The sequence below is a fragment of the Bombina bombina genome, chromosome 4 (genome assembly GCF_027579735.1).
Source record: "Bombina bombina isolate aBomBom1 chromosome 4, aBomBom1.pri, whole genome shotgun sequence".
Lineage (NCBI taxonomy): Eukaryota > Metazoa > Chordata > Amphibia > Anura > Bombinatoridae > Bombina > Bombina bombina.
The window spans coordinates 1,124,078,706-1,124,095,045 of NC_069502.1; the positions used below are offsets into that span (position 1 = coordinate 1,124,078,706).

Consider the following 16,340-nt stretch of genomic DNA (forward strand, 5'->3'; position numbering starts at 1 on the left):
TGTCTGACATGGGCTTGACAAATTTACCATTTGAGTTAAAGGGACACTGAACCTAAATTTTTTGTTTTGTGATTCAGATAGAGCATGCAATTTTAAGCAACTTTCTAAGTTACTCCTATTATCAATTTGTCTTCATTCTCTTGGAATCTTTATTTGAAATGCAAGAATGTAAGTTTAGATGCCGGCCCATTTTTGGTGAACAACCTGGGTTGTCCTTGCTGATTGGTGGATAAATTCATCCACCAATAAAAAAAGTGCTGTCCAGAGTACTGAACCAAAAAATAGCTTAGATGCCTTCTTTTTCAAATAAAGATAGCAAGAGAACAAAGAAAAATGTATAATAGGAGTAAATTAGAAAGTTGCTTAACATTGCATGCTCTATCTGAATCCTGAAAGAACAAAATTGGGTTCAGTGTCCCTTTAAGTCTGTAAGAAAATTAAAGGGACACTAAAGTCATTATTTTTCTTTAATGATTCAGATAAAGCACACAATTTAAAAAAATAAAGTAAAAATCCAGTTTACTTTTATTGCTAAATTGTGCACATTATTTGTATATGCACTAACTGAGGCATCAGCTCCTACTGAGCATGTGCAGGAGTTCAGTGTATACATATATGAGTTTGTGATTTGTTAATGGCTGTCACATGATACATGGAGCAGGTAAATGTAGGAAATTTCAAACTGCTCATTTTGAATTGAGAGTAAGTTGTATTGCATTGTCTTTTTATTATACATTTGTTGATTATGCAAAATCAGTGGTGGAAAACTTCACACACAACTTGTTAAGGTACAGAACCTTGGATTTGCCAGAACCAAATGCAGAATAAAAAGAATATGATTCTAGCCTCTGTTTAATTGGGGACCTCTATTTCTTCAAACCAGGGTCCAGGAAGTAAGATGTTTCAGACCTGCTATAGGTCCTGGAAGCCATGACTAAGGGCCTATATAGCAGCTCTGAAACATTGTGCCTTTTCCTTGGACCCTGGTATGGAGAAATAAAGCTGTTCTTTTAAACACAGTGGCTGGATTCACTTTCCTGTATTTTTTTTTTTTCTTTTTTTCATGAGCCTAGCAAGCATTTTTATTTTAATTTATGTAGATTTATTAACAAATAGAAAATTGGTATAAAATACTGGCTAAAAAAAAGTCAATTACTGTATTTAATAGTATATTATGGTTTGGGGACAAGTGGGACACAAAGCAGAAACCAATGAGAACCATTGTTGTCCTGAAGTATATTTTCAGTTATATGGCATCTCTCATATATATATCCCTGTTAATTTGTGTTCCTGAAAACTCAGTGTAGCATTCTGTAAAACAGTCATTAATCATTGATCTTTGATTATATTAAAGCCTAATGGTTCTTCAATTTTAATTAAAAAAAAGTTTCACGTTGTGCTGTCTCAAAAAAAAAAAAAAAAAATTGAAAAGAAAAAACAAGCATGGCTTTATACAGTACAGTATGCCATTGTATTTTTTATTGTGATGGAATTTAATTGCTGCCACATTGTAATGTCAGCACAGAGATTTGAAAAACAACAAAAAAAATGCTTCTTATTAAAGGAATAGTCTTAAACTTTCACGATTCAGATAGAACATGCAATTTTAAGCTTCTTTCTAATTTACTCCTATTATAAAATTTTCTTCGTTCTCTTGGTATTTTTATTTGAAATGCAAGAATGTTTGTTTCCGATTGGTGTCTAAATGTAGCCACCAATCAGCAAATGCTACCCAGGGGCTGAACCAAAAATGGTCCGGCTCCTAAGCTTACATTCAATAAAGATACCAAGAAAACGAAGAAAAATTGATAATAGGAGTAAATTAGAAAGTTGCTTAAAATTGCATGCTCTCTCTGAATCATGAAAGTTTAATTTTAACCAGACTATCCCTTTAAAACTATTGTGATTTTTAAAGTTTAAATTTTATGCCACTTTAATTCAAATCACTATGGATCTTGGTATTAAAGTGATGGTAAATTTTATCAGTTTACGTACATAAACTAGTTTGTCTGTCACTTTGTTAGCTTAGTGGCTAAGTTTTCAAAGCTTGTAAATTATTAACAATAATAAATCGCAATGTTAAACTTTTTCCCTTACCACTCCTCGCTCCTCCCATCTGACATTTCCTGCTCCGATATCTACTTACACTACAGAGTGGTCCCACCCGCTCCTACGTCGCAGCTACCTGCTCGCTCCCGAGAAAAATGTTTTTGCGCGTGCGTGGAAATAATAGAAGTTTTGCAATTACTTATAATGCGATACTTATAATGGGCAGTAGTAAAGTAAAGTGAAGCACTTGTCGGTATATTTTACAAGATGCCGATGAAATAGTAAGGTATTCCTACCTGTAATTAGCACGCATGCGTTACACGGGCATGCGCGCCATTTACAATGCCGTGAGAAATGAAATAGCGCATGCGCAGTTGCTTGAAGGGGCAGATGACGCGGAGTGACGGCCGCCTAACGGCCTAAATTTCAATTGGTTTAGTAAAAAACGTGATCGACAGGTAGAAAAAAAAATATAACGGGTTGAGTATATGAGGTTTAGAAATTGCCTTTATAAAGGTTATAACTTGATTGAAACCCACATTTATTAAAAACGATAAATGAAACTTATATTGATTTTTATCAATTAATGCAATACTTGATAGCGATTAACGGAACTTTACCATCAGTTTTTGCAAACAAATGCCAAATGTGGCTGCGGGTAATGGCATTTGGCTAGTTTTGGCACTGGATTTATTATTAAGTGCAACAAACAAATTTAACACCAAAAATCCGGTATTGAAAATAGCCTAATGCTGCTGGCCTTAGTTTGTAGAATGAAAACCTGAGTAATGAAAAATGCACATGTATATTAAACACATAGTCAAAGTCAGGAGCAGTACACTACTGGGAGCTAGCTGAACACATCTTTTGAGCCAGTTACGAGAGACAAATGTGTGTAGCCACCAATCACCAGCTAGCTACCAGTAATACATTGCTGCTGCAGATATTTGCATATGCGTTTCAACAAAGAATACCAAAAGAAGAAAGTACATTTGATAATGGAAGAGAATTGGAAAGTATCTTAAAGAAAAAAAAGCCATTTTTTTTTCTATTATCAAATTTACTTAATTGTCATGTTATTCTTTGTTGAAGAGAGATCTATTCAATTTCCGGAGCACTACATAATAGGAAATAGTGCTCTTCCTAATGTATTGCACTGTTTAAAAATTGCTGTCATGTAGTGCTGCATACACGTGCACACTCCTGTACCATTTTAAAAAAGATTCCAATTTACTTCTATTCTCAAATTTGCTTCATTACCATGGTATTCTGTGTTGAAGAGATACCTGGATCACTACATGGCAGGAAATAGTGCTGCCATCTTCCAAATGGATACCATTCTTGCAAAACTGCTGCCATATTGTGCTCCAGAAATGGGACAGCTCCTAAGCATATGCCATGCTTTAAAAGATACCAAGAGAACAAAGTAAATTTTGGTAATAGACGTAAATTAGAAAGTTTGTTTAAAATCACATGCTCTATCTGAATCATGAAAGAAACATTTTAGGTTTCATATCCCTTTTACTTCCTGCTTTTCAACAATGGATAAGACAACAAAGAAATTTTGATAATAGAACTAAATTGAAAAGTTGTTTAACATTGTTCTATTTTGAATCATGAAAGAAAACATTTGGGTTTTATAAAATTGTTTGCTCTATTGGAATTGTTAAAACCTTAATTTTGACTTTCATGTCACTTTGAAAAGCTTTACTGCTCTCCCCTTTAATAAACAGCAGAGCGCTCTCCCACACTTCTGCTTCTGGGTTACTTGTTAACGCATTAACCTTCATAACTGACATTTAGTCCCAGGAGCAGAGACGCTGAAGCATGATTGGCTGTCTCTCTTTTTTTAAATGGTATGGGTGGCAGGCTTCTGATTGGTTCTACCTGCCTCCTATGTCAAGGCAAAAACATTTGGTGGGTGGATGGGTGCTAAGGTACGGGGCCAAATTCAAGGGTCTCTTAATTAGGTAAATATTACATTTTAGGTGCTTTCGTGCTGTTATGGAGATAACTTTGAATATACTTTTTTTTATTACCGCTCCATTGCCTGGTTATGATACATAAGAGCATTGTCTTTCCCCGCGTTTTTAATGTCCTTTTAACATTTCACCTTCTTCACTTGAGCAATATCACTAGTAAGTGTACAGCAGAGCAAACACTACACAGAAACATTACTGACACTCAAGTCTAAATTTATACTTTCATGATTCAGATAGAGCACGTCATTTTAAGTCACCAGTTCCTACTGAACATATGCAAGAATTCACAGAATATACATATATGCATTTGTGATTGGCTGATGGCTGTCACGTGATGCAGTGGGAGTGGAAACAGCCATAACCTTGACATTTGTCATAAAAAATCTGCTACTTAGAAGTTCAGGGACAGTCTACATCAGAATTGTTATTGTTTTAAACTATAAATAATCCCTTTTATTACCCATTCCCCAGTTTTGCATAACCAACAGTTTTATTAATACACATTTTACCTCTGTGATTAACTTGTATCTAAGCATCTTCTGACAACCCCCTGATCACATGACTTTTTGTTTATTATCTATTGACTTGCATTTTAGCCAATTAATGCTGTGTTGTGCTAACTCTTAAATAACTCCACGGGCGTGAAAACAATGTTCTCTATATGGCCCACATGAACTAGTAGTCTCCTGTTGTGAAAAGCAAATAAAAAAGCATGTGATAAGAGGCTGTCTGTAGTGGCTTAGAAACAGGCAGAAATTTAGAGGTTTAAATGTTATAAAGTATATTAATATAACTGTTGGTTGTGCAATGCTGGGGAATGGGTAGTAAAGGCGTTGTCTATCTTTTTAAACAATAATAATTTTAGTGTTGACTGTCCCACTTTAAGTGTTATACTGTTATTGCATTGTCTTTTTATCATGCATTTGTTGATTATGCAAATGCATTTATATTTAGGTGGTGACCTTGGGCCCTTCATTTACATGACTTAAAATGATGCAGTGCGTTTAGTGGATAAGTGTTCAGCTATAATATGAATAGGTCATTTTATCTTTTATATGAATATCTCAATATAAGTGGCTATGGTGAATTTAGTTATTATTGGCTATCCTGAAAATAGTACTTGCCATATGTTAATGTTTCTGTGCATGTCTTGATAGTGGCCTAATGAATTTTCGGTAATGAGTCTCTGATTTACAATATTTTATACACTGAATGTTTCATTTGTTTTGCTTTCCTCAGGAAAGAAGGTTTGTCAAAATGTGGCAAATGCAAACAGGCCTTCTATTGCAACGTGGATTGTCAGGTAGGTTTGCTGTATTTGTATACCGGTTGTCTTAACGGGACACAAGAGACAGAATTTGTTTCATGATACAGATAGAGCAGGCAATTTTAAACAACTTTCCTAATTTACTTCTATTATCAAATTTTCTGCATTTTGGTTTCTTTTGTTGAAAACCAGGAATGAAAGCTGGAGCACTATATAGCAGCAGTTTTGCAAGAATGGTATCCATTTGCAAGAGCACTAGATCGCTGCACTATTTCCTGCCATATAGTGCTCCAGGTGTCTACCTAGGTATCTCTTCAACAAAGAATATCATGGGGACAAAAAAAATTATAACCAAAGTAAATTGGAAACTTTATTTAAAATTGTATGCTCTGTCTGAATCACAAAAGAGAATGTTTGGGTTTGATATATCTTTAAGATTTAACGCACTCTAGAACCTTTACCATAAATATTGAGCACTATATGGCAGCTGTGTTTGCATCAACGCTTGTTACAATGTTATACGTCTATATAGTGCTTAAGACTTGCAAACTCCTGAGCCCACCTCAGTATTCTCTCATGGAAAAGAACTGTGCACGCTTCTAAGGCTATGTGAGTATTCTCTCACGGAAAAAGAGCTATGTGACAATGAAGGCTACCAAGAAAAATAGGTACATTTGATAAAATAAATTAATTTGAATTTTTTTTTTTATTTATATAACATCGAATCATAAAAGTCTAATTTTGATTTTGCCTTCCCTTTTTAAAAGGGCGTGATACCCAAATGCTAAATCACTTAAACAGTAATGTAGTATATCTTTTAAAAGCTGAATAAAAATATCACATGAGCATCTCTATATCCATTGTAAAGGGACTTTAAATTCAATGAAGATGCATGTCCCGGGATTGCACGGGAGTGTGTATCTGGCATTTGCCGGCACATTTATTTTAGTTCACTCAGTTTAAGGAAGATTACTATGAAATAGCATGATTTTTCGAAGTCTCATGAGATCTCAGTAAAGTATTAACTCTTGCACTGACATTATAAAGAGTAACTGATCACAGAACACTTAAGCTGGTGAGCTGAAGATATTATGAGGTAAAATATCTTCCGTTTCATGTGATATTTTCTAATCTGCTTTATACACATAGGCTGCATAACTTTCAAGCAAACAAATACGATTTGTGGTGACTGAGATTTAAGCTAATGTTAGACTTGCCTGCCTCACTAACTGTACTTCTCACAACTTGTGCAGTTAACTAAAATACAAAGATGAACAAACCACGAATGGAGTGGCGCCTACGGCTGTCTAACAGTAAATTCGAATCACTAGATAGTGCTTAAATGATTTAACAGTATGTAAAACTATTTGGGGATAACAAATATAGACATGTAATAATTAAAACTAATCATAAATGGAAAAATATATATAAAATGTGTAAAAAAAAAAAAGCACAGGCAAATTGCTATATTAAAAATATATACATTTATTTAGATAATTCTAAAACATTACCCACAACAAATTAATCAGTGGAATACCCCCCTAATATAATAACACCGTTGTTATATTAAAATACTTGAAACTCACATTCACTTTGAAGTCAATACACTTATAATCTATTAAAACTCTAAAAAATGAAATATTAAAGCAGACTTTTTATGATCACTATAATACACAAATATATTGTGTTCAATTATATATAACAAATCGGTGGTGGTTAATCCAACAATATACGCGATCACTGCAGGGTTACGCAAAGTCTATAAATTTATGTCAGTTCTTGCAATTCAGGTATCAACCACAATGGTTCAAGAAACTTGGTTACGTTAAAAATGTGAATCTTCTTAGAAATAAATTTTCAGCAAAAGTTCCAATGTGTCTAACACAGGGTGAGCTTTAAGCGGTGTCTCACACTAACCCAGTAAATCAGCTGTAGGGGTGGAGTCTCTATTTCTGCCGCTTGTGTTTGTTAAATGTACTTGAAACAAATAGATGTAAACAGGATTTCTCTTTTGAAGTGTGCACACTTATGATGATCTCCTATGCTCTTTCAGTGTACTCCTACCGTTTTTAATCCTTGTGAAGAGGATTCCAGTCACAAGTAGCTTTGCGGTTCTGGGAGCCAGAGCATATAACAGCAAACAGTCAGCTGGTTGTTCTCCTTTCAATCGTGTCGGGTAACAGGTTCTACGCGTTTCAGCTCTCCAGGGAGCCTTTCAAGCAACTTAGCATTTGAGTATCATAAGCATTTAAGTTATTGCATCATGAAAAACTAATATGCGTTCAAGAGATCCTTCTAGATTAATAGTTTCAATGTCGTAAGGCGGATCGCTGTCTTTGTATGAATGATAAACTTTGTTCATCATAATTGGGAATGTCTGTCTTCGGTAATCCCTGGCAGTACAGACAGTTATTTACCAATGTAAAGTGGAGGACATCGCTACAAACATGTGGAGGGATGTGTCGGAAGGGGAGGAGCAATGAAGTGACAGGCAGTAGAGAGAGCTGGATAGGCTGTTAAAATTCTTCAATCTCTGCTTTATTACTAGCCACAGACTTCCAAGACCCATCATTTGAAAGAGAATTGCCTGCACCTACACATGGCCACTAGCCTCACCAAAAGATATTAAAAGTAAATTAAATAAAAGCATAACACATAGGGTTTTATTGGGCAAGGTTTTTTTTTTTGTTTTTTTTTGATGACTCAAGAGACTCAAAATTAACTTTATTTATAGTAGATAAGTATAAGTCCCTCTTTTTTAAATAAATATACAGATTATGCCTGAACTGGCACAAAGGTCACCTCTAGTTTAGTAGGTGATTAGGTGATCACAGTAGCAACAGTGCTCAATGTTATTTACCAAAATATACATTTTTAATTAACGTGTGCAATTGTCAGCTTCATTAGCTGCTAAATGTGGATGAAGCAGGCTACTCGCAGCTTTTGGCTGTTTTGGAGCTGGATTTATTTTTGTGAAAGTGCAACACACTAAGATATGTGAAAACCCAGATATGTATGGAATCAAACTTAAACAAGAATAAATCTGGCTCTGAAGAGAGCTGAAGGCCGCGAGCAGCTGCCTTCTTCTTCTGCATTCGGCAGCTAACAAAAGATGTGAATGCACACGTCTAATTTTTTTTAAAAAAAAGAAAAAATGTGCCTACACAAGTTTCCTCTAGGGGGCGCTCTTCATAAAGATACCAAAAAAAAAATACAATAACATAAAATAAACAAAGTATCACCAATGATAAGCAAATGATAATAATCATATAAAAAGTCCATATACACTCCAAGGGGAGTAGAGACAGCTCTCTGTCATAGGAAGGTCAGGATCCTGAGAATTAGAGCGATCTGGAAGGTGAAAAACAGAGGCGCCAAATGGCCTAATACCATCAACACAATCTGGATACAAATGAGACAAAAGGCTACTCGGATGAATAGCACCGGAGGTGCTAAATGGCAGACTGGAACCTCACAGTTGTCCGGCTAACTGTATAGGAGTAACCAAATGTCTGAAGTGGTCTCCCAAGAATGGATATCGATATATTCCTAGATGGAAAGAGACAGAACCAACATAGCCCAGCACAGTTCGGCTCAAAAAATAAGTGTAATGTAAGAAAACACACTTACATTTCCCAATGCACCTCCAGGTGCAATACAAGCAGGCTGGAGCTTCTTAGCCTCCCAGCTGACTGATCCCATGCGATATGCAGGTCACACCGCAATTCAGAACATAGGATAAAAAGTGCAATCCAAACAGCAGCAAGTGTATAGTATAAAAACAAACTTTAATAAAAGTGGCGCGTTTCTCAGCTACCACAGGGCTGTTTCCTCAGGCTATTGTACAAAAAACTAAAAAATACACTTGCTATTTAAAACACATTGTGAGCTGTGATTGGAGATATGGTAATTGGTACCATTTGTGTTGAATTTTCATTAGCTTTGTTACCATGGGGACCACAATATATACACACAAACTTGTCATGCTTAAAGGGACACTGAACCCAAAATTTTTCTTTCGTAATTCAGATAGAGCATGCAATTTTAAACAACTTTCTAATTTACTTCTATTATCAAATTTTCTTCATTCTCTTAGTATGTTTATTTGAAAAGCAAGAATGTAAGCTTAGATTCCGGCCCATTTTTGATGAACAACCTGGGTTGTCCTTGCTGATTGGACAGCACCAATAAAGAAGTGCTGTCCTTGGTCTGAACCAAAAAAATGCTGGCTCCTTAGCTGAGATGCCTTCTTTTTCAAATAAAGATAGCAAATGAACGAAGAAAATTTGATAATAGAAGTAAATTAGAAAGTTGCTTAAAATTGCATGCTCTGTCTGAATCATGAAAGAAAAAATTTGGGTTCAGTATCCTTTAATGCAATGTGATCAACATACACATATATGGATACAGTATGTTACACATAGTACAGATGCACAGAATAATCAATATACAACCCCCCATATGACCCCAGCAATAAACTTTGGCCCAGAAATATCCAGGTCCTAAGATCAAAAATGAGCTCCCGTCAAAATAGAATGACACATAAAAACCTCTTCAGCATGAATGATTGAAGTGGATATGCGAATCATTAGCAAACTTTTTTTGTTTTACCTGTCGGCCGCCTATGTCTTGGTCAAGAGGCGCTATAGTGAACAGTGAAATCTACCAGAAAAAAGTTATAATCTTGTTATAATCTTTCCGACTCACATAGCCACCATGGCCTTCGGACTCGAGTGTCATGGGACCGCCCAAATGTGCGTGTCATCAGAACTGACCAATCCTGGCGCAGAAAATGCTTGCGTCAGATGACCCACAAGCAGCCGTATGGGTACGGAAAAACACACCTCAAAGCGGACTCCTCCTCTCACTGGAGTGTGAGCGTAATGCCTGTCATTATAGGCAGATATAGAAACTAGAGGCAATAGATCGATTCAATGAAATCTACGATAATAAACATAATAATATTGGCCACATAAATTGGAACAAGAATGTCTTTAAGATGTGATCGTGTATTACTTAATATAGTGTACGGAAATAGTTCCGATCATGATAATCAAAGTGTGAAATAACTGACATGAAAGATGTCAGTCTGATGTTATTGATCTGATATGCGAAATATGCAAAAAGTGAATAGGTGGGCTATTGAGAGAGACCCAGTGTGTACCCCATAAGTAGATATATAATGTAATGTTACCGAAAAGATAATGGTGACGATAGAGTGAGAATCGGTGAATGTATTGAAATAGTATGTTGCAATGATAAAGGTGTATATTAGAGTGAATAGCAATGAATATATTAGACGTGTTTTTTTACAGTAGTATAGATCTATAGAAAAATGTGAGTGAAATATGTCTATTTGCATATCGATCAAAGAGATTGTAACATTTTATCATTGATATTTATCACATTAATATATCGCATTGTTTTCATCTTTCTATTGGTCCATTTCCCATTTAGGGTAGGTTGTACCGCTTATCTTTTCACACATTGGTAACACATATTTTAGATTTTATTATTGTTTTATACACTTTTGTAGGTTGCATCAACTAATCAGATTAATTATTATACATTATCTATCTAACAACATATAACATCTTTTATTATCCTATTTTTACCACTTATATTACTATTATCCTGATCCATATGCAAATAGACATATTTCACTCACATTTTTCTATAGATCTATACTACTGTAATAAACCACGTCTAATATATTCATTGCTATTCACTCAATATACACCTTTATCGTTGCAACATACTATTTCAGTACATTCACCGATTCTCACTCTATCGTCGCCATTATCTTTTCGGTAACATTACATTATATATTTACTTATGGGGTACACACTGGGTCTCTCTCAATACCCCACCTATTCACTTTTTGCATATTTCACATATCGGATCAATAACATCAGACTGACATCTTTCATGTCACAGTTATTTCACACTTTGATTATCATGATCGGAACTATTTCTGTACACTATATTAAGTAATACACGATCACATCTTAAAGACATTCTTGTTGCAATTTATGTGGCCAATATTATTATGTTTATTATCGTAGATTTCATTGAATCGATCTATTGCCTCTAGTTTCTATATCTGCTCAAACTCCAGTGAGAGGAGGAGTCCGCTTTGAGGTGTGTTTTTCCGTATCCATACGGCTGCTTGTTGGTCATCTGACGCAAGCATTTTCTGTGCCAGGATTAGTAATTTCTGATGACACGGATATTTGTGCGGTCCCATGACACTCGAGTCCGAAGGCCATGGCGGCTATGTGAATCGGAAAGATTACAACAAGATTATAACTTTTTTCTGGTAGATTTCACTGTTCACTATAGCGCCCCTTGACCAATACAGACAGGTAAAACAAATTTTTTGCTAATGATTCGCATATCCACTTCAATTATTCATGCTGAAGAGGTTTTTATGTGTCATACTATTTTAATGGAAGCTCATTTTTTATCTTAGGACCTGGATGTTTTAGGGCCAAAGTATATTACTGGGGTCATATGGGGGGTTGTGTATTTAATATTCTGTAGATCTGCACTATGTGAAACATATTGTATCCATATATGTGTATGTTGATCACATTGCATTGTATTAACCCTTTAACGCCGTTAGTACGTTTTTATTTCATCCGAATTTTGCTGGGCTTTAGCGCCAAAGGACGAAATACAACGTCCTAACCGCTTGGCTTTCCTAAAGCCACTGGTGCTTCCCTGATGGGATCGCGGTCTGGAGGGCGGGCCTAGCATCATAGGGATGCCCCCCTGACGTGATCCCATCATTGAAATCTTGCGAACACGTGCACGATCGCGAGATTTCAATTTGTTTACATCGGAACAGTTGTTCCGATGTAGACAAGTTAATCCCGGCACAAAAGGGTTAAGCATGAATAGTTTTTGTGTGTGTGTGTGTATGTATATACTGTGGTCCCCATGTTAACAAAGCTAATGAAAATTCAACACACATGGTACCAATTACCATATCTCCAATCACAGCTCACAATGTGTTTTAAATAGCAAGTGTATTTTCTTTTAGTTTTTTGTACAATAGCCTGAGGAAACAGCCCTGTGGTGGCTGAGAAACGCGCCACTTTTATCAAAGTTTGTTTTTATACTATACTTTCTGCTGTTTGGAGTGCACTTTTTATCCTATGTTCTTAAGTGCGGTGTGACCTGCATATCGCATGGGATCAGTCAGCTGGGAGGCTGAGAGGCTCCAGCATGCTTGTATTGCACCTGGAGGTGCATTGGAAAATGTAAGTGTGTTTTCTTACATTACACTTATTTTTTGAGCTAAACTGTGCTGGGCTATGTTGGTTCTGTCTCTTTCCATCTAGGAATATATCGATATCCATGGTTGGGAGACCACTTTAGACATTTGGTTGCTCCTACACAGTTAGCCGGACAACTGTGAGGTTCCAGTCTGCCTTTTAGTACTATTCGCTTGTGAGTAGCCCTTTGTCTCATTTGTATCCATATTGTGTTGATGGTACTAGGCCATTTGGCACCTCTGTGTTTTTCTCCTTCCACGTCTAATTTTTAACATGCTTCATTGCAACCTTCTGACATTTCGTCATAAAATATAATAATGATATATTCTGAATCTACTGGGCCTACTGAAAAAAAAATACAATTTGTGTGTTATTCACTGAAATATACTTTTTAAATAGAAGCAGCAAAAAAAAGCTCAAAATCGGGTTGGCCAGGGTGTGTGAAAAAGGCTTAGCAGCAAAGGGGTTAAACCCTTTTCCCACACTACCCCCAGTTGTTGTTAATAGAATTCCCTTGTAATTGTCATCAGCTGTTCTCACAACTAATGTGACTACAAGGACATAATTGACACATACAACTCTCTCACTCCGCACTCTAACAAGATTGTGCACCTGATTACAACCTTCAGCTCTATATTCCTGATGTCCTTTTAATTAATTTTCCATCATTATTCACACTGATCGTTTCTGACTCTTCATTTTTATTCTTTAGATTATAAGCTTGGAAGTCTTTCAGTCTGTAGTGCATTTTGGAAATAAGATCTAAAAATGACTAGTTCATTCTGTCCTCCTAATCCAGTTTAAGTACTATCACAACCCCATATATATGTAATGTACTCCATAAAGCGCCACTTACAAATTTTTTTTTTTTTTTTTTTTTTTAAGTGCTGACATTTTTTTTTTTTGCTTACTTAAAAGGGGGAAAATATATATATAAAAAATTGTATCTAAAAAGGGAGTTTTGATACATGTATTAAATTTTTTGTAAAACAGATGTTCTTATACATAGGAAAATACAACACAATGCCCCTTTACAACTTAAAGGGACATTCAACACTGCCTACAACATTAATCTATGTTTGAAAACTAAATAAAAGGATAAAGCTGCAAGGTGCCCCCTTTCTCTTACTTACCACCTTCACTGTTGAATCGTCTTTCGCATCTTCCAAATTGTTGTCCTAATATGTCTTCCTAACTCCCCCCACCGTGACGTCTTCGCCTTCTTTCTCAAACTAGCAGCCAATGAGACCCCATTCCCCGGACTGAAATGCAAGCGCGTTCACGGCCGTTAGCGCATGCGCAATCTACTAGGAACTCGAAAAGCGGAACCAAAATAATTGAAGTTGTTTCCGTTACGCTGATATTGCTTACAGTACTCTATTACGTTGTGTTAGGTAATAACACTATCCACATCAACAAATTATTTTGCCGCAATAATAATGTTTATTTGTAAACGAATAATAATGTTAATGTATTTAGAACATTATTGTATTGTAAAAAATAATAGTTAGACTGCACCAAAATGATAGTTATCTAAGTTGAGAGAGGATTTTAAAAGATCATAATGAATTGGGATGATTATCCCTAAAGATTGATTTTGTATAATATGTTATGGGTTATTATGCCAGTACTAATTATTACATTAATACTTATAATTACTTAGCATTATATTTTTTTAATTTGGTTTATGCCTTACCTATTTCAAATTTTATTATTCAGTAGCATATACATTCATCAATAGTCTCAACACCATTAATAAGCATCTTGATCATTTTAGTTCTAATCAGTTTTGACTATTGTTCAAACAACATTAATTAAGGGGATGTTATAAAAAGGAATGACAAGGGTGAATGACAAAATGGAATGCCCCTAGACTTTAATGGGATGTAAAATTAAAAGTGTTGAAGCAACAAAACTAGGAGAGATATTAACTAAATATTTACTAGATGTGTTTCCAAGGTACAGTAGCATATTCCTAAAGTGAGATTACTTTTGATTATAGCTGCTTTCTATGGAATCAAAAGGGTGAATAACATTATGGTATGCGCATAGACTATAATGGGATTACATTTAGTGCCCTAGCAATAAAAATATGAGACATATGAAGTAGCTATTTAACACATATGTTCCTCAGGTAAAGTAGCATATTCTATAAATGAGATTACTTGAGATTACAGCTGCTTTCTATGGAATGACAATGGTCAATGACTCAATGTAATGCACATACACTATTATTTGATTACATATAGTGCTATATAAACAGAAATATGAAAAGTATCATGTAGATATTTACCAGATATGTTCCCCAGGTACAGTAGCATATTCTGAAAGTGAGATTACATCAGATTATATCAGCTTTCTATGTAATGACAAGGGTGAATGAGAAAATGGAATGCCCACAGACTTAAATGGGATGTAAAATTAAAAGTGTTGAAGCAACAAAACTAGGAGACCTATTAACTATATATTTACTAGATATGTTCCCCAGGTACATAATCAAAATCTGAAAGTTATATTTAATCAGATTATACTTGTTTTATATCGAATGACAAGGATGAATGACAATGTGCAATGAATATAGACTAGAATGGTATTACATTAAAAGTGATATTGAAAAAGAAATATCAGACATATCAAATAGATATTTACCAGATATGTTCCCCAGGTACAGTAGCATATTCTGAAAGTGAGATTACTTCAGATTATAGCTGCTTTTTATGGAATGACAAGGGTGAATGACAAAATGGAATACTCATAGACTATAATGGGATTACATTTAGTGCCATAGCAACCAAAATATGACACATATGAAGTAGCTATTTAACCAGATATGTTCTACAGGTACATTTTCAGATTCTATAAATGAGATTACGTGAGATTATAGCTGCTTTCTAATGAATGACATAGGGTGAATGACAAAATGGATTTTCCATAGACTATAAATGGCTTTCATTTAGTGCTTTGAAACACAAATATGAGAGATATCAAGTATATATTTAACAGATATGTTCCCCAGGTACAGTATCATATTCTGAAATTGAGATTAAGTGAAATTATAAATAATTTATATTTGATATGTCTCATATTTTATTTTGTATAGCACTTGAAAATTTTATTCCATTATAGTCTATGGGCATTACATTATGTCATGCACCCTTGTCAGTCCATAGAAAGCAGCTATAATCTGACGTGATCTCACTTTCAGATTATGAAACTGTATATGTGGAACATATCTTGTCAATTTCTATTTGATATGTCAGATATTTTTTTTGCTATAGCACTTTTAAATGTAATCACATTGTAGTCAATAGGCATTCTACTTTGTCATTCACCCTTGTCATTCCATAGAAACCCGCTATAATCTGATGTATTATCACTTTCCGATCATGATACTGTACCTGTGGAACATATCTTGTAAATATCTAGTTAATAGTTCTCCTAGTTTTGTTGATTCAACACTTTTAATTTTAAATCCCATTAAAGTCTATGGGCATTCCAATTTCTCATTCACCCTTGTCATTCCATAGAAATTAGATATAATCTGATGTAATCTCACTTTCAGAATATGCTAATGTACCTGGGGAACATAACTGGTAAATATCTACATGATATGTTTCATATTTCTGTTTATATAGCACTACATGTAATCAAATAAGAGTCTATGGGCATTCCATCGAGTCATTGACCCTTGTCATTCCATAGAAAGCAGCTATAATCTCACGTAATCTCACTTTTAGAATATGCTACTGTATCCGGGGAACA

The 16,340-nt window shown here is 35.0% G+C and overlaps 1 protein-coding gene across 1 annotated transcript in view; it reads left to right on the plus strand.

The window, feature by feature from the left end:
* Positions 1–16,340, plus strand: part of SMYD2 (SET and MYND domain containing 2) — a 275,842-nt gene that overhangs the window by 7,995 nt on the left and 251,507 nt on the right. Inside the window, exon 2 of the mRNA XM_053712488.1 lies at positions 5,271–5,334. Coding sequence (XP_053568463.1) covers positions 5,271–5,334 — 64 coding nt within the window. The remainder of the gene's footprint in view (positions 1–5,270; positions 5,335–16,340) is intronic.